Here is a 23321-nt window from a genome sequence, read left to right as displayed (position 1 = left end):
TTGGTATTACACGAACCGCTAACACATGTGTGTTGCAATCATACCCTTATGTGCCCCAGACATTACACCTCTTTAATTAAGCCCCCTGTTTCCATTATTTATTTTTACAGACATGAGCATTAACATGCAGCAAAAATAACAACATTAAACTCCATAATATGAAGTGGAATGTGACTTCTTATATGACACATCTTAGGGGATTTGAAATAAATCTCATCTGTAATATCTGAAAAATGTGGTTTGGCCTTCTGAGTAGCTCAGTATGCTCATCAGAACTCTTTTGTTGTTGTTTTTCCTCTTTCATGAACATCACCTCGGTTTAAATGAAATGCGTGCTGTACACAATATGGGACAAGTTAAAGAATTAAGAAGTTGATCGCTGCAAATAATTTTTGGTGTATCGTTTTGCAGTCCACACACACACAAAGAAACACACAGAAACAATTTAAAGGCATGAATTAACCCAGACAGCATGTTTTTGAAAGGTGGTAAAAAAATCAAGAACACCTGGATAAAAACTACAGGAATTTGTAAAGAACATGCAGACTCCACGCAGAAGGAGTCATCAGCCATTATTGCCTAAGACTTAAAAGCTGTGAGTCACCAGCATTATCCTCCAACCCCTCTGCTGTCATTTCTACAATCATTTAGAAAATAATATTCTACTCTTTACTGTCCAAATTCTGATATGTATTACTGGTATTTTCCAGAAATCTTTTTTGTGATACTTTAGAGTAGTGCTGGGCGATAATTCGATAACGATAATTATCGCGATATAACTTTCCTCGATATAATTTTAACAGAAGTTCGATAAATGTTCGATATATATGTTTATGCTTTGCGCATGATACGCGTATTCGCACAAAATACTGCGCGAGTGCGTGTGCGTGTTGCAGACCGGGCAGCTAACGTGCTGTTGTTTACCCACACGGTGGTGGCTGACAGGACTGTAGTTAGAGAGGAGGAATGAGCGACACTGAAGCAAATGTAGTGCTGCCAATGACCAGCTCGAAGGATGATGACATCGTCGACAGAAAAGGTCATTCAACTTCGGTAATTTGGAGATATTTTGGCTTTTTACGATCGGACATAAAACAGAGCACTTTAAACTTTGCAGTCTGTCTGAGCCAACTCTGGGTATTATATCTTGCTGTGGCAAGAGGATGGCAAGGTTGGGATTTGAATCCAGCTCTGACCACAACTCAAGACTACACCCCTGATTCTAGACTCTGATAGCGTCTTCTGATCAGATTTCACCAGCTTGAAAGTCCCTTTGGCCAGGGAAATGTTTAAAATATAGTGATCAAAAGTGATATACAGTTATCATAGCTGTATCCCACTTAACATTACATTCATACATTTCACATGAGTTGCACTTCTTGGGAGAAATCTAAAGCAGATAATTTGATTATAAGTTTGTGAGTTAGATCTAGGGTTTCTGAAAGGGTTTAACAAAGACAGTTCAGAGCTTACAGGTTTGTGAGTTTGATCACATAGGTTTGCAGGATTCTAGGATGCTGAAAGAGTTTAACTCCAAACCAAAATACAGAGAACAGGAGCAGACACAACACTATCTGCATCTTGCTCTGGGACTGTAAGACTCTTGTTACGCTAAGGGTTCTGGGTATGTGGAGCAAAAAAAAACTGCTGAATGAGTTGTGGATGTTGAGTCATGTTGAGAGGTATGTAAGTAGACTTGCTGGGCTTTTGACAAGTTGTGGAGCCAGACTGGAAAAAACTTTCTCAAATCTGATTCTTCTTATGTTCTTGAGAATTGTATTTTTCCCCAGCTCTTCTGGATTGCATTAAGTTAGATTTCTCAATTTAACCCTGAGATACAGTACTGTAGGTGTGTGCCCAGTCCTGCAGGGCTAATGTGTCTGCTGGTTTTCAAGATCTCTGTAAAACACTCAACGACCTGGGAGACGCTGTTAAAACTTCTGTCAGGTTCAGTTCAGTCAACAACAGGCTGATATTCAGAAATTAGAGCTGATCTGGAAAGGTGACCACCCACAGACATGCCAGTGCTCCAGGACCGTGACAGGACATCCCTATTCTCAGAGGAAGCTGTCCACTGGGAATTTAGATCCTTTTTTATTTCCGGCTGAACTACTCGGACAGTTCCTCACCCTCTGCTGTTTTGAGCGCTGTCAGGAATGCCATTGAACCCTGTGGGAGAGTGGGGCCTGACGCAAAACTAATACATGTCGGGATCGAGAAAAGATGGACCGGGCGGATGTTTATTGATGGGAAAACCCACAACATAAACATTTTGTAATTGGTCTCACAGCCGACTGAACTGACAAGCTTGTGTAAATATAATAGAAGGAAGTATAACCACAACAAGCCCAGAGCTGTCCAGATGAAGGAAGGGTAGGGATTAAAACCAAGTTCAAACACACTCAGGTATCATCATTCATTGCCTCGTCTTCATTGCAGGTGCAGTTTTTCTTTCAGTTTTTTTGGCAGAAACCAATTCCAGCTGCCTTATCACTAGGCTGAACTGTGACTCTCCTTCCCATTCGCTGCTAAGAAGCCTGCTCTGCTGCAGCACTCACGCTTTGCAGGGTTTTTAACAAGGGCTGGACCTTGTAGCACTCACTGTGTCTTTCTCCTTGTCTTCCAGGAACTGGTGCCCATACTCCGTGACCAGGACAGTCACGTGCCAGGTGCAGAATGGCACTGTTTTCCAGCGGGTCTACCAGAGCTGCCGCTGGCCGCAAGGCTGCAGTGGGGGCAGGTGGGTAATAGTGGCCCTCTGGCATAGCCCTGTTTGTACTGGCAGGATGGGAAATAGTTACCCTGTTGCTCACTACATCTTAAATCCCTGTACAGAGTACTGGCACCCTCCACTGTGTCTTCTCATAAAGTATCTTTGTGAGAACTGTAAAACATGACATTTTGAGCCTCAGAACAAATGATAAAGGAATGCTGATAGTTGGCCAAAATTATAGCTTGTTCTGAGTCATTAAAGAAATTAATGTAAGTTTATGTTTAATTAATTAATGTATTAATTTATGTAAGTTTATGTTTTCTTTAAGGATTACTTGTTGTATTTTATACACGTTTAATGTTACTTGGAGATGGGTGGCACAGTTGCGCAGTGGTATGCATTGCTGGCTCACAACGCGGGGGTCCTGGGTTCAATCCAGATGTAGGGTGCTATCTGCGTGGAGTTTGTATGTTCTCTCCGTGTTCATGTGGTATTTCTCAGGGTGTTCCAGTCTCCTCCCATAGTCGTAAGACATGCTGGTAGGCTATTTGGCACCCTGTTGCGTGTGCGTGTGCGTGCATGTGTGTGCGTGTGTGTGCGTGCCCTGCGATGGACAGGTTTCCTGGTCAGGTAGCGCCCCTTGCTGGGATAGGCTCCAGCTCCCCCATGGTCCTGAACTGATTAAAGCCCTCAGAAAACAATCTGGTCATCGGGTGGTTGTTTAATAATAATGAGAACAAGACTACACAAGGGTTTTAAGGAGATGCGTGTCTGATAAGGGAAGAGATCCAGACAATTCAAAGATTTATGTGGTTGCATGGGAGATAAGCTCCAAAAACAAGGACTCTAGCTAACCATTGTGATTTGCAGATCTTAAAATAATAGCTGCTAATGTGCCCGTATTAACATGGTGCATGCAATGTAGCATAATACCTCAGGATGATACAATATACAATGAAGACTCTCGGCACTGTTGTGCATGCACTAAACTTGGCTGAAGGCGTTCGTTATCATTAAATCAGCAGGTCTTATGTAATACTGTTGTGTCTGTTAGTAGTGCAAGGAAATTAACTCTATTTATGACACATCTGATTGTGATTTGTTTTAGCATGATATGTTTAGCGCCTCTGTGGCAAAAATTCAGAGCCATGAACTGAACTGATTTGAATAAAGCGAATTAACTACTTGCTGTTATGGGAAGTCAACTTTTTAACAGATGACCTTGTTTCGAAGCTATGGAGCAAAAACAGTTATTCATTCTTGTCACAACTTCCTCATAAGGTTCATTTAAAAATAATGAAGGGTATTTGATTTCTCAGGTATTTGTACATTACCACATCAAGGTTATAATATTTTAACAGTCCAGAAAGATACATCGAATTAGTGCATCAATTGTCCTTTGACTCTGGAAATCCAGTGTCATTTCCAGTGTGTGCAAACACATTCTGAAACATGCCAGCTGAAACTGAGTAACCGGTTCACTGCCATGCACTTCAGAAAAACACATCTGGTACTATGTATCTTGCAGAGGTTGCCGGAATTTAGAAGTGTCGCAACTCTTTCCAAAAGCTACTTTTCAAGGTTTTTGAAAATAATGCTTGGTCCCATTCACAGTGAACACTTGCTTTCTCCACACTTGCCTTGACAAAGAGTTAACAAAAGCTAACTTGACAAAAGCTACTTTGAGTATTAGGATTCTGATACTGATGTTTTAAGATAAAATTTGTAATCTCTTTTTAAGATATTTTTTTCAAAGCTGTGCTTCTAACTTAACAGAAAAGGATGCTTATGATACTTGGTTAAGTGAAAAGTCACCATGTGGTTTGCCTCAGGCTTTTAGATCAAGTAAAATAACTGAAATGCAAATTTCAGCCCCAGAACACAATAATAATATTGTATGTCTGCTCCTGAGATATGTCCACTGAGCAGCTGAAGGAGTTTGGAAGGTATCGGTTCTCATCTGGGATTTGCTCCTGTTGCGCTTGACATTAAGCTGCATACTTTTCAATGTTCCATATCTTACCTGTTGTAAGAACATGTACACTGTGCTTACTTCTCCTTTCTTACTGCTTCTCAGGTTTGTGTTTTATTAAAGTCACTAACCACAAATATTAGAAATACAGAAGACAACCAGCTATTCAGCTGTTCATCAGAGGTGGCCCTGTCCTGCACACCTATTGGTTTGACCACAGCATCCATCTGAATCTGGAAAGATCTCTCAGCACTTGGTTCAGCAAAACATCTTGAGAAATGATTCCATCCATTTAAGTCTCACTGCATGAATAAACACACACTGGTGTCTGTAGAATCTCCATTGTACGTTTCCACATGTCCACAGATTTTGCTTTTCTGAAGTTCATTTGAAAAAAAACAACAACTGGAGTCAATTTTTAATTCACTTAATTAGAAATTAAACAAAACATCAATCAAACATGAAGGAGAACACATTTCTCCTATGTGGTGATTTTGCTAAGAGTGAAGAAGGCATTTTCTCCCAAACTGACCTCACAACCCTAATCCCAGGAAAGCTGCATGAATGATCTGAAGGCTTTTGAAATTTCTGAATGTTGTAAAAGTAAGTCGGCATTGCACAAGGCTCTCAGCCCCACGGATCAAAGCATGCTGCAGTGAAGTTGTGTATTCCTGGTGTTCCAATCCGGTTTCCTCTTGCCGAGTCGGTTGCGCTGTGAACATGAACGAGCCGGCTCGGCAGCAGGAGCCCACGTGCGACCGACAGAGCAGGGCGTGGCGCAGGTTAGGAATGAAAGCTGGCGCCGGGAGCTTGTGTTTGTGGTCAAGGCTGTGTATCTGATGGAGCCCGTGTTGGTGTTGCAGTTACCGCACAGTGGTCAGACCCTCTTACAAGCTGGCATACCGGACGGTGACGGCGCTGGAGTGGAGGTGCTGCCCAGGGTTCCAGGGCCCCCACTGCGAGGAAGGTAGGAGCACGTGGAGCTGGGGAACCCGTCGTGCTGCACGGGCCGTGACAATTGGTGCACTTCAATTAAAATGTAATGAGGAAATACGAGAAATTAGAATATAATGGTGTCTCCGTGGCACACTGGTTAGCATTGCTGTCTCTCAGAGTTGGGGCCCTGGGGTTCATTTCCTGGGGACTGTCTGTGTGGAGTTTGCATATTCTCCCTGTGTTCATGTGGATTTTTCTGCAGGTGCTCCAGTTTCCTCTCCCAGTTGAAAGACATGCTGGGAGGTTGATGGTCTTCTGGGGAAATTGGCCCTAGTGTGAGTGTGTGTGTTTGTGTCTGTCTGCCCTGTAGTCCTGTCCAGGGTGTCCCCTGCCTTGCACCCGCTGCTTGCTGGGATAGGCTCCAGCTCCCCAGTGACCCCGAACTGGGAGGAGCTCTTGGAACGTGGATGCATGGGTGGACTTGCCGTCCACAATAACGCCATTGTGTAGTTTGTTTCCTTTCCCCTGACTGGCAGAATATTGAGGCGCCCCTGCACCTACAGAATGGCAGTGTCGTGATTCTCCTCTTGTAAATAGAGGTTTGTGTGTTCGAATATCAAACGAGGACTTCGCTCTTCTTCTTGGGAACTAGATGTCTTATCATGATATGCCGATCTAATTGTATGCATGGGTTTCAAGCTTGGTATTTAAAAAACAGGGAAAGTGGAAGTCACTTTGGATATAAGTGTCAGCCAGATATCCCTAATGAAATATGGATGGGAGGTTAATGAGAGATCTGGTGCTCTTAGGTTACAGCACATTTGTGGTTAACCATCAGTTGTGATAAAAGCTGTATTATGTTCTTGATTAATTGGCTTTAAATTCTTGAGTATTTATTTAATACTAGTAGTAGGACATGTCTCTACTGGCTGCACTCAGTGCAAATAGGGTATGTTCTCATTTCATAACCACTTAACATACCTTTCATCTTTACATACTGTAGATAATGGATGGATGCAGTGATGTTTCACTGAAGTGAAAAATATGGGTTTTTGTTCTTTTTGGCCTTTAGGTGAATTGTTCCCACAATTAATTGGATGTTGCACTTTAAATGCTTCACAGCAGTAAGTTGAAGTATTTATGACAGGAATGACCTTTATGTGTATGAAATAAAAAAACTCTGTCTCTTGAAGCAAATAGAAACGGAAGAAGGGATATTTGATGTCTCAGTCCAAGGTTTTAAACCGAGAGCCTAATGTTTTGCAGGTGTTCCAGGACATTTTGACCTTGCCTTGTCAGATCTCAAAATTATCTTCAAAAAAGTGCAAATCCATGCTAACATCCTTGATTCCTTCTCTTTATCCTATTCTGTCTGTCCCGTTTTATTGCCTTATAGAGAGGTCAGTGCTTTTCCGTGAGCAGACTGAATTGGCGCTCAAAATATTTAGTCTTTCCTCAGGCTGTGTTTAGGTTAGTTTAGTCTTCTACAGATAAGCTTAAAGAGATTGTGTGTTTGTCATCCATACTAAACAATTGCAATTTGATTGTAATTCTTTTACTTTAGCTTACTTGAGATTTTTTTTCTTCTAAGAGTAATCAGCTGAAGACAAACAGAGGCACAATAACAATGAATCTGACAGACGAGTACAAAGAGCTCAGTGTATGTTTTGCTGCCTGTAAATTTTTACCTTTCACTGAGGCCTGGATTGGCAGCACCATAAAACGAGCACAGCGGTGCCAAAGTTATTGCGTTTAATGTTTCCCTTTGCGCACTGTGGGAAGGACAACGGATCTGTAGCGAAAACCGCGCACTTTTAAGTCTCTCAAGGACAACGAGGAAAAATAAAGTGGTCCAAAACCAATGTCGTAAATTCAAAGCTCTTTTTTTCTTTCTTTCCACTGAAGCGGGAGCCCCTGCCAGGCCGGCTGTCAGCTGGAAAGAGTTATGCACGCCGTGTCAGGGCTGTGCAGGGGAGCTGCGGCGTGGCACCAGGGGCTCTCTGCTGTCTGGGGGTGGCGTGTGGTTTCTGTCTGCTCTGGGGACGTGCACTGAATGCCAGCTCCTTTTGTGGAACACAGGAGGTGGGTACGGTCTGTGCCCTTTCACCTCCAAGCCCTTACCTGTGCTGGCGTCGGCCGTCTCCGATCCTCTGTGCCATTCCAAGTCTTCACTCCAGTTAACTGACCGGGGTCACGGGTGAAGTGCTGGACATGAAATATGGACACGGACAGCGACTGCTGCTTACTGCTTCCTAAGACAGCCATTTGAGCCAGCATTAGCACAACCGAGGTGCGCACTTCCTTGATTGTGAGGCAGGTTTGTGCAGTGCCCATGTTCAGCAGGTTTTCTGGTTCAGAGGAAACAGAGTAAAAAGAAATGGTCCAGTTAAGCCAGTGTTTGGTACAGTTTAGCAATTCAGAGCTCTGTGGGAATGAAAATCAAATAATCTCGCAGTCTTTATTTTAACCTTTATTTTACCCCATGTTATATGTAATTGATTACACTTATCAAGAACTTTTCTTTAACATATCGGAGATTAACTGATGCAGCATATTATCTGAGTGATGCCAAGGATACATAGCCATTCCATTGGCCAGTTGTAATTGAACTGATCAGTTTGCTAAATTGATCAAAACGTACAAAGTGTTATTGATGATTAAAGCTGACTTAGAAGCCCTGCTGGACTTTGGCTCCTTAGGACTGGAGTTGACCTCCACTGTTCTTACCTGACCTCATCAAATTTCAGAAGCTAAGCAAGACTGGGATGAGTCAGTAATGTTATAGTAGTGGTTTAGTTTTAAGTTGGTTTAGGAAGAACTATTTTTCAGGCGATTAAAAATTCACTTTCACAAAAATTGAATAAACATTATAGCATAAGTACATTTAAAGAAAGCGTGAAAGTGTTATTTCTGGAAACTCCTAAATTTATAGTACCGCATTCTGGGTGTCATTTCTGAAGCCTCAGCTTTTATTTCATTGCTGACATAATGCTGCCTCACTTGGCAAAAGTATGGCTTTTTCCCGATGGAGAGTTTAAAACTGAGAGATTATTCAGTTACCCTCCGGTTGGCAGTGTGATCCAGCAACACCTCCCGTCCTTGTGGGGGTGAAATCACAAACCACCGAGAGCAAAACCGAAAGGGGTGGATCAGGGAGGGCTGTGTGCCGCACGGGGCACGGCCTTCCTCCAGTTTTGAAGTTGAATTCAATTCTTTCTCTTGATATTGTTTTGTATTCTAAAAATAAAAGCCTGCCAAGAAAGAGCTGCCATCCCTCAGAGCAGAATAGAGACGGGGACGGACTTTGTCCTTTCTCAAGTGGAAAGCATAAAACCTGCTTTTCTCATTCAAAGCCCTCCCAACCTTCTTGCTGGACAAGTACCTCTGAGAGAGGAAGCTTTAATCAATTGCTTTTGTGCAGCAGACCAGCACTGGGATACTTATAAACCCGTGTGAAACCCCACCACCACCACCTCCATTCGACCCCTTCTTGTCTGCCTCAGATAATGGTATCTGTGCATTGAGGGTAGGCTGGGGGTTTAGCAGTGTGGCTTACACAGCCATGCAGAGCAATTTCCCCAAGAATCTAAAGGGTGAAAATGTAGATCTCATACAGTCAATGTCATCTGATATGCAATAGCTGCCTTTGGTGAACTAGAACAAAGGCAGTAACATAACCATTGGGTATTAAGTAGCAGAGCAACACTTTGCCTGCAAAGGTAATCAGTAAGCCTCCAGGTATGTCATGGTGCCAATTGTGTGACAGACTGGCGTTTTTGGAAGGTTTGTCATTTTTAATGATTTTTCTCCACTAAGTGGGATATTATACATGTTCTTGCAGTGCACCTTATTTTTATAAACCCAGCAGAAGATGGTAACATTGTAACAGGTACGTTACAGTATGTGTACTGTTACGAACATCATGTGTTCGTAAAAGTCCTGTGTCTTGGAAAAGTCCTGAATTCTACTTGTTTCAGCTCTGACTTATTGTGAGACGCAAAATGTGACTTACAAATTGATGAAAATGTACGCATTCCTAGTTGTATAAGGATTGTTTTAACAATGTTACGAATGTATTACATTCATGAAGGTAAGCATTCTTTCTTTTACAAAACGAGGCCATAAGAAATGTTACATCGGGCCATTTGGCTTAACTTTGGCTTGTTTGGTTGCTGGAATTTTAATGACTCAACAACTCCAGACAGCTATTTCTTCAAGCATCTTGCAGTTTCAGACTAAAACTTGTGATTCAGTTTTCCCCTAGAAACAAGAAGTGCTTCCTGTTTTTCATCCTGTCATTTGACAGTTGTTTGTATACACCAGTGCAGATAATGCAATGACGTCTTTGTAAAAGGAAATAGATTTGAGTTCTCACATGAAATTCACCCAGCCTCATATCTCACGAGAAAAGACATACAGTAAACCTTTCTGCAGTCAAAAACAAACACTACTGGATTTGACTGACAGTGATCTCTAGAGCACCTCCAGTGAAAACTGGCCCGATATATAAAAGCACACATGGTTGTTTGTCTGAGTGAATGCATGCAAAGGGAAGTAAACATCTTGCAGTGTTTAAAATGCCATCTAATGACAAACCAGCTATCAGCTCAGATGTCCATAGACAACCTTGTTAGACCATGAAGGGATTAAACAATGACTGGTTTTATGCGATCTTTAAAGTTATCAAACGGTCGACCAGGCATCATTAAATATGTATTTGACTCAAGGAGCCCCAATTAATTTTGCACGCATTGTGCTCTTTCGTGAACGGACATCGGGGACACATTCTCAAGCTGTGCATGTTCATTTGAAGAACACAACCGTGTGAGAGAATATACAGCTGCAGAAGGATGTGCATCATCCATTTAAAATAAAAAAGATCAGAACAAAGATTTACATAGCAAATCTCATTGAGTGGTAGTGATAGGTACAGAAGAGTAGCTATCTAGAACGGAACAGATAAAAAACAACTACCAGTAGAATACAACAATAGATATTTAAATTGCTGGATGAGATCATCAAGTAGCTACTAATATCAGAATTAGATGGGCCAAGTATCTTCATTCGTAAGCCTTCTTCTGTTCTAATTTCTCTGTGTGTAGTATGCTCATTGCCTTCCAAAGAAAGTGGCTTGTATGTCCAGTGATTCCCCAGGCTGCAATGCACAGCTGGCAGAGCTACACTGAGCGCAGGGCTAAGATCAGTCAGACTCGGGTCTCTCGGCTCTCTGCCTCGTGGAAACGGTATCTCCCGACGCTTCTCCTGCGCCAGCAGGCATGCAGAAAGTAAGAGATGCGCCACTGCCCGTGGTGCTAGCTCTCCCGTCCCGTGGGGCATGGAGCGCATCAGAAGATGAGCAACTCTGTGAGCACCCAGCTCTTTTTCCAGCTTTAGCCTCCCGGTGCCGAATTGGACCCACTGTTGGGAGCCAAGACGTTTTGTAAAGAAACAGTTGGCCAAATCGGTTGTGTATTAAATTACAACCAAAAAACGTTTTCGAAAAAGAGAAGCTTTTGGTGTCCTGTTTCTGTTATTGTTTTTTTTTTTGCAGCAGTCTTTGCTCGAACAGAAATTTGCCAGTTGGCGCCTTTATTATCAAATAGAAAAATGAGTTTGTCTTCCTGATTTGCAGTGGTGGTAGCCAAGTCTGATCCTGGAGGCCAGGGGTGTAGTCCTGCAGGTTTTCTGAGTCGTTTAAACTCCTGACTTTTTATAGTAAAACAGTTTTAAAGTTTAAAAAAAATCACGGAATCGTTTCAGCGAAGAAACTGAGATGAAAACCAGACACCACAGTGGCTCTTGAGGTCCAAGCAATCAGGAATCACTGAAGCTAATCTCATGCTGTTCAGTTAGACCACTGATACTCCACAGCTGAAAATTGTTTCATCCTTTAAATTATTTAATGTGGTCTCTATTTTTAATTATTTGATCAACTTGCTGTTCCTCTTCACAGGGATGTAACAACAGAGGTGTTAAAGAGAACTAGGAAAGCCTGACTAATTTGAAGCATTTTAAATTGAAAAATGATACAGAAATATTCCACAAGTTACTGTATCTGTATCCTACAGTGATAGATTGGCAAGGTACAGAAACCTCATTTTCAGAGCTAGATGGCAGGCAGGTCTATTAAGGATTAAACGGGGGGATTTGCAGTTTTGCTAAACCCCAGGGAGAGTGGGAATATCTAGAGTCTTTCAGCAGGCGAGGTCTAGGGGTGACAACATTCCAAATGTCCAGTTCTGTCAGTCCCTGCAGTTGTGACGCTGCCTTAAAAGAAATTTACTTGGAAAAAAGAATGAACGGGGGACATGCTTTTCCTCACGCATTCTTTTGAAGATTTCAGAAAAGTAATCACCTCCCCCAAAACAGAGCTCATTTGGATGTTACAGAAGGGTTGTCACTCAGGAAATAGGAAATTGGAGGAGGAAATTGAACAGTTCTCTTATTTTCTCCTGTGGCACCTGGGCCTCGCTTCGCTGTTGGGCGGGAAATGATTCCTAGATCAGAACATGATATTGGGGATTCTGGAATAACCGAACAGACACATCTGTCTCTTCACTTTAATGTGACCTGGGCTCTGCCCTGCTTATCCACAGCTTATTCGTAATAGAATGCACCTACTGTAAGAAATAAATGGCCTTTACCAGAAAATTGTTTGCAATTGTCTGTAAATATCAACAAAATACAAGTAAGATCATAAGGACTGTGACGGAGGAGGTACCCAAGGTGATTTTGTTGCTGGTAGCTAATTGATGTGAGGATCTTATACAGCTGTTTATGAAAAGAAGCCAGTATACAGTACCATCTTCAAAGACATGGCTGTTACATATTCCCACAAGCATTTATGTCAAATGTGTGGGTCCTCTTCTGCTTTTTAAATGCTCTTTCCTAGTTTCCATTTTTGTGCTCTGGATTGTATTTCACTGTTAATGAAATCCCTGCTGTTAAAGACTAAAAAGATCTGAGCTCTTTAAGCCTGTAAGAGAAAGACATTCCTTTAAGCACGAGAACACATTTGTTTCATTTCTCCCGACTGATTCCAGAGCAGCAGTGTCTCTTTGTCATTTTTGATAGCAGTTTGTAAATTGAACGTAGGTATAAGAATCGTACCCCTTCTTCTCATATTTTTGGATTTTGAGATTTTATTTTCAGATTTTCATTGTTCTTCATTTTGTCAAAATCTTTCTGAATTTCATTTCTGCTTCTACGGTGTGCATTTAGCACTTCTGAATCTGTTAAGAAATCCCTCAGTGCTGAGCACATATGTTTCTTGCCCAAGCCCTCCTAGCATTTAACTTTAGAGTGAAAGCTTCTCATATTCCCTTGATTTTCCATTAAATAAAATCATTCAGCGTTTTATTTTTTACAGACGCATTATCTTTGCCACAATGTATCTGATTGTCTGCCTGGCTGCCTGCCTTACGCCTCGAACCCCTCTGAGCAGTGCTCTCACTCAGATTACCACTGGACCTCATTTCCAGATGCACAGCTTCCAGATTCCCTCTCCATTGGCTCCACTCTAGAGACGGAGAGGTTCCTTGATGTCTTGTGTTGATTTACAGTGGCCTGAGGAACATGTCTGAAACAGGGTCTCTAGTTTCTGCAAATGGAATAATCCACGCCCAGATCTCTGCCACAGATCAGGGGACCCAGGATCTTGAAAAGATGTCTTAATTTTATTTAGCCCATCAATGCAAAACCTGCAGGGAGTTTGGTAGTGCTTATGCACAGCTGGAGGTTTTGCCGAGTACTTTCATGAGGGTTTCATGAGCTGCGGGCTGTTGTGCGAATTGTAATGATCAAGCAGGAAAGCAGATCTTTCCAATTGCATTCTACTGTTGCATGTCTCTCGGTAGAAATGCATTCTAAATAAAGCCGCAAGTATGAAATATCCATATGAGTTGCATGTTGCTGGCTTATATACTCGATTTCACAGCTCTTTAGACTAAAATATAACAGGCTAGCCAGGTAATAGGAGGCTTATTTTTGACCCTGTGGAGTAGCCTGAAGGACAGCGGTTCTTTCCTCTGTCAGACTGAGGGCTGTGTGTCACAGCTGTACGAGGTTCCCACAGCTCCCCAAGAGGAGCCCTTGCAAACAATTTTCTGTTGCTTTGTTCTCCAAATCACTGAATTTTGGCATAACGTGTGCTCTGCAATGATGTTTTGTGTTTCTGTTTAAATTCATCATGGTCGCACAAATTCCATTGAAAAATAATTCTCATTGCTGAAAAGCTAGGGTGAAACATAAGGAATTATGCCCACCGTGGTACCACAGTGCTCTATGATGATGCATCCCTACCTTGCAGCAGGGTTCTTAGTGAATGGCCAGAAATGGTCAGAAAGATTTGTTTCAAGACTCGAGGTTAATAGATATGAGCACACATGCTGTATGAGCACTTTTTAGCGGCAGCTGGGGTCTTAAAGAAGAAAGAGTGATGTTGAGATGGTATCACTTAGCTTGGTGAAAAAAGGCTGACAGCCTGAATGTCAACAATCAGTGTAAGCACAAGCAAAGCACATTTCCTGTGTTCTTATGAGACTGGGGTTGTGTATTTTTCTGCTGTAGTTTGATTTGTTGGGTCAAGCCTAACAATCGCCTGGATCAAAACATTATCTCAGCCTGATGGGATAGCGGGACAACACTGTGTAGCCGCAGACTGTACCTTTTCTGTCAGACTCCCGTCCTGTCCAGGTACTGAAACAGGAGCTCCGTCCCGCTCCAATTCCATTGCTGTTCTGTAATGACTGTTTCTAATCGTTTTCGATCACGTTTAGGATTGTCGCGCCCAAACTCAAGAGGAGCTTCGCTCAACCACCTGGAACACAAAGAGCTTTATCTGTGATTGAGGTTACTTAAAAACATAAGCATTTGCAGATGTAGTGCTTTTACAGACTGCCAGAATAAAAAGACTCCACATATGCCTGGATTGATCTGTATTCCGGCTAAGAACCCTTTTATGTGGACTGTTGTAGGTGGACTATTATTTTCATGCTCATTGAAAACGCACAGCCTAAAACTATGGCCTGCAAGTCATCCCAGTTTCTCATTGCAATACCTTGTTTTTTTTGTTCTAACATTCCCTATTGTTTGTTTTAGTGTACTGATAGTTTTCTATGAGGTAGTAATGTGAGACAGATGAAAGACTCAGTCCTCTGGGAACCTATTCTAAAGCATTTCCTATGATTTAATCTGAAGTATAAAGCCGTCTTTTCGAGCGCATATATTAGGATTTAAAACAGGGTTGCGTTGTCATAGCATCCTTTAAAACTGAAAGAGGAATGGGTAACTCCTGTACTCCAGAGACGCACGCCAGACTCGCAGGTTTTCATTTCAGCTTTGACCGGAATTACCTAATTCTAATTATTTGGACTAATTATTTGGATAAGAAGTCATATAATCTGTTTTTTATGTCTTAATCAATTTTTCAAATGGAAAACGGCCTGTAAAATCTACAGGACTCTAGCATTTCAGAGTTTCAATCTCCTGTCCTAATTGTGAATATTTGTATTTGTGTCTTCCTCAAACAAGTTGACAGGTATGACTCAGTTGAAAGAAGAACCTTCAAAAAACTTTCCAGCTGCAAGATGGCATTTCTTGGCCTTTCTTTTCTTTTGGTCGGTTTGGTTATAATGAGAATGTGCTCTCTGATGATCTGAATTAGGTCACTCCTTTACATCTTTGACTCTGAATACTTTTATCTGCTGATAACAGCTCAGATTTATATTTTAGGACTCTACGATATGGGCTTGAGGCATGGGTCAGGTTGTGTGCTTATTAAGAGATTATATTGCATTTCTGATGGTCATAGCTGAACTAATATTTGTAGGTAGCTGCATCAGCATGCGTAGGCTGCAAAGGAGCAAGTGAGCAAGGAAATAAGAAGGAACAGTTGTCAGATGACACTCGAAGAAGGCTCCACAGCCAAACATTGTGTTTCTTTTCTTCTCTTTTCAGCATGGAATAAACATGTACTTAATATTTATATTATATATATATATTTGCCCCTTTACTCACATGAACTAGTAACCCCATGCACAGATTGACATCAAAACAGGGCTTCCCTTAGAATGCTAATTATATCAAATGTTCCGTTTTGAATCACTGTGCATGGGCTCATTGTAGAGACCTTTTAAAAATCATAAAATAAAAATCAAGGAATGGATGATGAGATGCAAAAAAGCCTTTGGCAATTTTCTTAGTCTTTTTAATCTAGGCTTCCCGGCATAAGACCAAGATGTTCTCTTATCAGAAAAAAACACAGGAGGAAACCCAGAGCTAGTAATGTTTTATGAGAGGCTTTGTAAATTACCACAGCTGACTAGATAGCATCCCAGGCAGCTCTGATGGGGCCATTTAGCTCTTAAATGTAGGCTGTGGTTAGGCAGTAATTACTGTAAGGCTGTAAGGCACAGTCAGCATCATGAGCAAGCCACAGAAATGTAATCTGTGTTTTCACAGCTCAATACAGCTTATCAGTAGCCTACAAGTAAGCCCTGCAGTACTTTCCTCTATCCTTCCATTAGTAGTGAGAAGAGGAGTGTGTGTGTGGGAGGTGATCTTTGGGGGCAGGACTTGTAGGATTTACATAGAAAAGGATACAGCTGCTTTGTTTGATTAGGAATTTAAGACAGATGCCTTCACAGCAGCCTACAGACTCAGTGGGATCTAGCTTTCGCTTCTCAAGCCATTTAAGCTTTGTTTAAGAACTGTTCAGCTCATGCTCAGTTAATTCAGACTTCCTGAGCTCTTAAGATGGAAATCTTTGTTTTCCAAAGTACTGCACATTTCTGTACAAACGAACCGATTACATTATCATCATCTCCAAATCAAGTATACACTAGTGTAAGTTCTTATTCTGTGGTGTATGGTATTGTGGTGAACTTTTTTTACATTACTGGAAAAATGTTTGAAATATGATAACTAAGCTTCTATTGTCATAATGTACATGACACGGTTTTTGCCTATGTTTGCATGTTGGAGTTACCGAATTCCCACTTCTGAATTGGAGGGAACAAATTAATCTTAGAATCTTTTATTATGGATAATCATGTGCACAGAGAATGACTGTTGATAGACTTTTTAAACCCAAAATTGATTCAATTCCAGAAACCCACTTTTGAAATGAGAAATAGGTGACGAACATTGTCAGAATTATAAGGGAGTGGCCAGGTACTGAAATTAAAGCTGAATTTTATTTCAGCTGTTTTATAATTCATTTGTCAAACAGACTGTCTAATACTTTCAAAGATGACATATCGAATTTAAAAGTCAGAACAGAAAATTCTTGTCTTATTCTATTTAGTACCTTCACATGTTGTTTTTGGTTCTGTTGAGTTGTGTGGCACAAGACTGTAAAGGGAATTTGCAGCCTTCCGACACCACAAGTTTCCACTGTGTGTCTGTAACAGCAGCTGGAACATTGACCAAATCGGCTTTCTCTCCCTCCTTTCTTTCTGAAGCTGTGACATACTGCACAGGTCTTTGTGTAAAAGCAGACTTGCAAATTCCTTACTTTTGCACCCCTTGGTTCTCTGCGTTTTAGCTACAGTTATTTCCCTCTTGTCTTGAATGAACAACAAATTAAACAAAGGCATAGAATCCATTCCCGGCCCTATTGGTTCAGCTGAAAAGCCCAGTTGAATTGGAGGTTTCCTTTCTGCGCTCTCCAGGCTGCCTTCCTCTATAAACCTCCGGCATTTCCCTTGCCCAGGTTTTTAATGAGGTTGGTCTGAGTTTGAGCCTGGAGGCTTATAAAACTTTACTAAAATAAGGTTCAGAAAGAGTAATAAAGCATGGTAAAAACAGTAATGGACAGCTATAGCAAGGGGAGTCAGATAATGAACCATAAAGGAATATGGGCAAAGGTTTCAGGTGCAGTTAAAATAAAAAAAAATAACTTCTGTTTTTCTTGCTTGAGTTCGGACTTCAGTTATTCTTCAAACTTCAAAGTTTGGGTTTGTTCTGCTGGGGCCAGCAGGGTCTGTAATGAAACAATTCAAAGGGAGTAAAGGTCTGCTAAAGAGAGGATACTTACCTGCTTGTCTGCGTTTCTCCCTTCTTTATCGATAATCAGAAGGAACTGACTGGCCACTGCAAAGAAAAGCCGAGACGACTTACACTTCCGAAAAGCCTTCTAAGTAAAACAATTCTGTTTTGTTCAAGAAAACAGTTGGTTCTCAAATATCTGAAGTTTCTGGATGGTGTTTCGGGGCCTGATTTCTGGACATTTCTGCATTAAGTTCTCTGCAGCGAAAACTGCACTTCACTAATTCCACATAACATGTGGTTGCCTAGACAACCAAGTCCAGCATGGCTGATGTGGCTGATAAGTTAGTTATGTGGTTCCTGGCTGCAGCTGGCTATCCACAACGAAGCCAGCAATGGCTTACGCTAGATATCAAAGTCTTACATCTAGAGACAAAACATGTACCTTTCATTGATTAGCCTTTAGATTTTGTTTTTCCATTTGGTAGCTGGTGAGATTGAGTCCTAATTGTTTGGCAGTGGTGAATTTTATTTTTACATTTGAAATCACCAGGTAGTTCTCTTTATAATCCCTAGTATAGACTCGCTAGGTGTCATTTCATGTGGCCCCCTGCTGGGAGCCTTGTGCCATCACAAGAATGATGGAAATGCTCGCCTTCCTCCAAAGCATGCACTATCGGGCCAGTCAGCTTTTCTCAAGCTGTGCGTCCCACAGCGCTTACTGCAGGGAGGGCACTGGTTGGAGGAGTGCTGCTGCATCCTCTAATCGTGTTGCAAAGGTCTCAGGTGTCAGATGTCGCTGGTGCTTGGCACTCTGATACCCAAACCTGCTCAGCCCTGGAGATGCTCCACCAGTTGTGTGTGGAACCCCAGTCTCAGCTGGCTAACCGCTAAGCCCAGATGTGGAGCAGCGAGCGATGCCTGGACTGTAGGGCTCTCTGTGCAACGTGAGGAAGTGCCTTTGCCATCTGAGTTGCCCAGGAGGCTTTTGTTGCCAAAATGTAAGTTCATTTATCTGCATTTTGTTGGTTTGTGAGTGGAAGCAAATGTACTGTATCCAAAACTTAGGGATTACCAAAGAAAGACTTCTTAAGCAGGCATTACACATTACTATTCATCTGACCTCTTTCTGAGGTGACCATACTTTAGCCTTCAGGAAAATTAAAAATATGAATCCTCTTTATGACTTCATTGTTTTTTACACCACGTATCCCTCTGCTGTGTCCCTCTATTATAGCCCTAAGTAACAACCTCTCTGCACTCGCTTTATGGATCCCACCAGGGAGTTCTAATGAGCAGCTGTAGATGAACAGGCTGGTCTGAAATTATATGTGCACAGGCTGAAGGATGGACTTCTGTAACATGCCCGGCTATTTTTCCTTTCCCTCAATGAGTATTGAGCACAGTGAGTCAGCGCTGGCAGCTCGACAAACCACAACACTGCGGGATTTTCCAGCTTATCCCTTTATTATTTTATTGGAGCCCCAGGCAGCTGCAGATATTAATCCCAGCAAAATCTAATTAAAACCTCACCCCGGGATGGCCAGATGGGGAAGGGAATACACTAATGAAAGCCAGGGCATGGCATGCATGTTAAAGTCAGCTGTGCACAGGCTCCTCAGTGTTGGTGGGGGAGCTCAGAGTGTGGACCCCGCCAAGTTCTCCTGGGGGCATCATCACCATGTCCATGAAAATCCATCTGGATTAATCCTAAACAGGAATCAAATAACATGAAGCAAGCCTCTGGATTAACTTGTATGCCCTGCTACTATACCACTAGCAACATGAGGGATTGTCCTTTGGCCTCTAAGTATGTTATCTAATCAATCCCAGCAACCACGTTTGGTTACATGATTGTGCTGTGAAGGATGTGCTGTGGAGAATGTGCCCAGCAAGGAGCTAAGATTTTATCACATGAGCAGCTCTGGAGACCGATGCGTTTCCAGAGAGTTTCTCCAAAGGATGCTGATTGTGTGCTGATTCCAGATGAAAATGCTCTTTAGATTTCTTTTTGATGTAGGAGATGAGTCAGTTGCTGATTTCACATTTTACTCATCTTCTGTAAAAACATTAGAGCTGCCAAATGCTTTTCTTTTTCATCCTAAATCAAATCAAAGTTTATTTATCAAATGCACAACAATACGGCGTGCAGCAGTAGTTGCTGGCAAGTAAATGTAACTCATCTGGCTCCAGAGCTTTTGTAGCAGCGCCCATCCTCTAGAACAGAGGCCAGCATCCCTTCAGATGGGGCATGCCCCGAGATAACTCATATTAATAACAAATGAATATTAAAATGTCTAAAATTAATCTCGGGTATCTAACCTGTCTGGTTTATTAGGAAAAGAAACCGTTAGGCCAAAACCCGGAAATCTGACAAAAGTCTCATGACAGTTATCACACGTGCGCTCCCCACACAGCAACACGGATTGCGCAGTTCATTGATACGATGGAAAAAGAGGAAAGTTGAGGTGTGAATATACTGAGAAAAATAAGTTTCACGAGAAATGTCTTCCACATTTTGAAAAGACTCATAACAGTTTGATCTGCACCCTGCAGATGGAGGCTGAGTTCATCCACATGCGTGGTAATGTCTGCTAGAAACATCAGTTTTTCAACCCATTTTTTGCTTTGCAGTTTGGAGCACAAGCAGCACAGTCCTTATGTTGAACAAACTTACTGTATATCCATCTCTCCAAAAGGGCTGGAATGAGTGAACATCTGACTTTGCTTTCTTGGCAACAGCCATTTTTTCCAAAATGTTTGTCTTTACTCTTAAGTATGAAAAATGTTATCAGCAGCACGAATTGCGAGCTTTCCTGTGAACACAATAGGCTAGCCCTGCTGTAATGGATGCAGTGAATAAACCAAGTCAATAGTGATGTGTGTGCTGCACGTTGCCAACCCCTGGTCTGGAGTATGAACGGTCAGCGTTTGCTGTTTTCAAACCAGCAAAAAGTGTGGAGCTCCCCTTGGGCTCTGCAAGTACTCAAGCTCACAAGTTGTAGACAAGCCACAGGGGTTGCTAAGGTGCACCAGACCACAGTGACCTGGGCCGAATCTGAATCTGCCCCACCCTGGTCTCCACCAGCCTTGGCCCACCACATGGGAAATCCCAGTCTTGTCTGATGAATGACATTATTTCGAAAGAGAAGAGCTATTAAACACAGAAAATAGTGAAGCTGATGAAATCATCATAGCAAATCATAGTTATTATCATGCTTAAATCAGCTGGCTGGTCACCAATATTCAGGCAGTCCTCTCAGAGCTTCTTGATTCCTTTACACCTCGAGATCTATTTCCACTTCCCTGGAAAACACCTGATGTGTTTTTTCACATCCCGGCTCCGAAGGTTCATTCCAGTCCTGTCATGGCAGCAGCTCCTGAGCGGAGTGGAGTTTGACCTCACTGACAGTCCGGGCCTCCTTGTAGGCATTCTAACAGACGCCTGAGCCCGAGGCTGAGCCTTCTGTGCAAAGACAACCAATTTCTCCCACCTCTACACTTGCTCTCCTTCACATACCATTCAGTGCAATGACAATTTCTATTATTCATAATGTTGCTCCTATGCTTTGCATTAAAAATCCTTAACATATTAATTAATCCATTTGATGAAATTAGAGTTCAACAGGAGCTATCATATTCACACATTTCTCCAGACGAGACAGACAACAGCTCATCTCGGCAATGTCTCAGAAACTTAGTATCACAGTTTGTGCTCTTTTTTACGAAATAATTTTTTTTTGTTTGTCCAGCAAACGTTTACTTGGGTCTTATTAGATTGTGCATAAGCCGCCTTCAGACATTCTGTTAGGTATATTTGGAGGCTGTTAGAGTGCGAGCTGATTGATGGACTGTGACAGTGTGTTGGCAGTGCTGTCCTGGCTGTCAGACAGCGTGACAAAGCAGCTGAAAAGCTTTTCACAATTCCTTAAGGTGTCATAACTCTCACTACATTATTCAATACCATGAGCATTTGTTGTTCTGCAATTCTGTGTCATCTGGATAGTTTCTTGTTTCTATTGCTCCCTGGGGATCTGGCTTAATTAAAGCTTTGTATTTGTCCCCTCATTCTGTATGAAATGAATAATTCTGCAGTTTTCATAGCCCCGGAAATGGTGCATCAGCCCCAGGATTCCTAGATGGCCTTGGCAAACACTTGAGTGCACCTTTGGAAATGTCAGCCACAATCAAATCTGGGCCAAACCTAAAGCAATTAATTCCCAAATGTTTTTGTATGGATTAAGGACTTGCTTTCCCAGTTAAGGCTGTTCTGAATAAAAAGGATGTATGAGAATCACCCAGCCCCCCCAGTTAATACTGTAACTATTACTCAGAAAAGAGCAGGCTGCTCTGACGTTGTATCTGTCATAGAAAATCATCAACATCATGATGATTATGAGGTGGAAGGTGGAACTTGCAGAAATCTTGGAAACTTCACCAGCACCTGCAATGTAAGAAGACTCCAAGTCACATTTTAACAGCAATGTTTCAACAGCATTGGGATTTGTGAAGTTATTGGAAAGTTATGGACTGAAAGTCCAACTTTGTAAAAGCTATTGCACACAAGATAAAAACATGGGGAGAGTACAGATAACACTGCAGATCTGTAATTAAACCCAGGACCCTTTTGCCACTATGCTGCTAGAGCTGTCTGTAAATAACATAATTCAGATTTCTTACAGTTTAGGTAGTGATTATGATATTTGTGTTAATTTAAAATTACTGTAACTCTAGATGATCTCTTGAGCAAAATTGTATAGATGTTCAGTGGAGCTGTGATCAATGTTAATGCAGTTTGTTTTCTAACAAACGTATAGGTGTTACTTTAAACACAGATTGTGTGGTCCGGGGTTCGTACTTTTGATGAAGCAGAATATAATACATTTAGTTTGAGTCCAGCCTTTGATGGTCAGAATTGCATTGACTCAACATCGCCAAACAGTCATGGTTCAGCACTGTTCCATACATAGCTTCCTGACCCCTGCATTCCACAGGAATGCAAAACACATGTCACTGTGGGTCCCTGTTCATGGCCATGGAAGAAGAGAGGCTTTATTAGAGCTCAGGACTTTGAAGGCTAAGGCATTCTGTGAGAGTCAGAGGTCCTCAGGGAGAAGCAGTGGCTTTCTGTCACAGGCTGCCCTGGCGACAGCTCTCTCGCCATATTGATTTAGTTTAGTAGCATCGTACCAGGCAGCCAAATCCAGAGATTTGTGCCTTGAGCCTAGTGCCTGAATGATACTGATGTCATATTGCAAAACATCTGAAGCCAAAACTCACACACAGATGCTGAAAGTACAACTAAAGTGAGTTCTTTTTCTCTGGGAGATCAAGTGACTTACAGTGCAGATGCATCACTGTGCTGTAGAAAGAAGGCTGGTCCAATGGGCTTTGCATTGATGCAATAGGCAGTATTCATTACACTGTAGGTGGAATTAGATAGAGGTTTATGTTTTGTTTATACAAATACAAAAGATTGGAAGTACAACCTTGCAGAAAATCGTATTTGTGTGGATAGATCCTGGTCTCCAAAAGGGTCTTAGCAGTAAACAGAACAGATGGGAGCTCTGCAATGTCACATTTAGTTTGTATTCACCAATGAAGTGTCCTTAAGAATTTCTCCATTGGCGTGGTGGAATGGCAGCTGGCACTGCCGCCTCTCTGCTCTGGGGTTCTGGACCTGGTTCCAGCCGGAAGCGCTTTCCATGTGCA

The 23321-nt window shown here is 42.0% G+C and overlaps 1 protein-coding gene across 4 annotated transcripts in view; it reads left to right on the top strand.

Moving 5' to 3' along the window:
* emid1 (EMI domain containing 1) overlaps positions 1 to 23321 on the top strand; it is a 100535-nt gene that overhangs the window by 16171 nt on the left and 61043 nt on the right. For all 4 annotated transcript variants that reach the window (XM_069182092.1, XM_069182093.1, XM_069182095.1 and 1 more), the window contains exons 2-3: positions 2627 to 2740; positions 5549 to 5652. In XM_069182092.1, the coding sequence (XP_069038193.1) occupies positions 2627 to 2740; positions 5549 to 5652 (218 nt within the window). The remainder of the gene's footprint in view (positions 1 to 2626; positions 2741 to 5548; positions 5653 to 23321) is intronic.

The sequence above is a fragment of the Lepisosteus oculatus genome, chromosome 22 (assembly GCF_040954835.1).
Source record: "Lepisosteus oculatus isolate fLepOcu1 chromosome 22, fLepOcu1.hap2, whole genome shotgun sequence".
In the NCBI taxonomy this organism is placed as follows: domain Eukaryota; kingdom Metazoa; phylum Chordata; class Actinopteri; order Semionotiformes; family Lepisosteidae; genus Lepisosteus; species Lepisosteus oculatus.
This window is presented reverse-complemented; position numbering and strand designations above follow the sequence as displayed.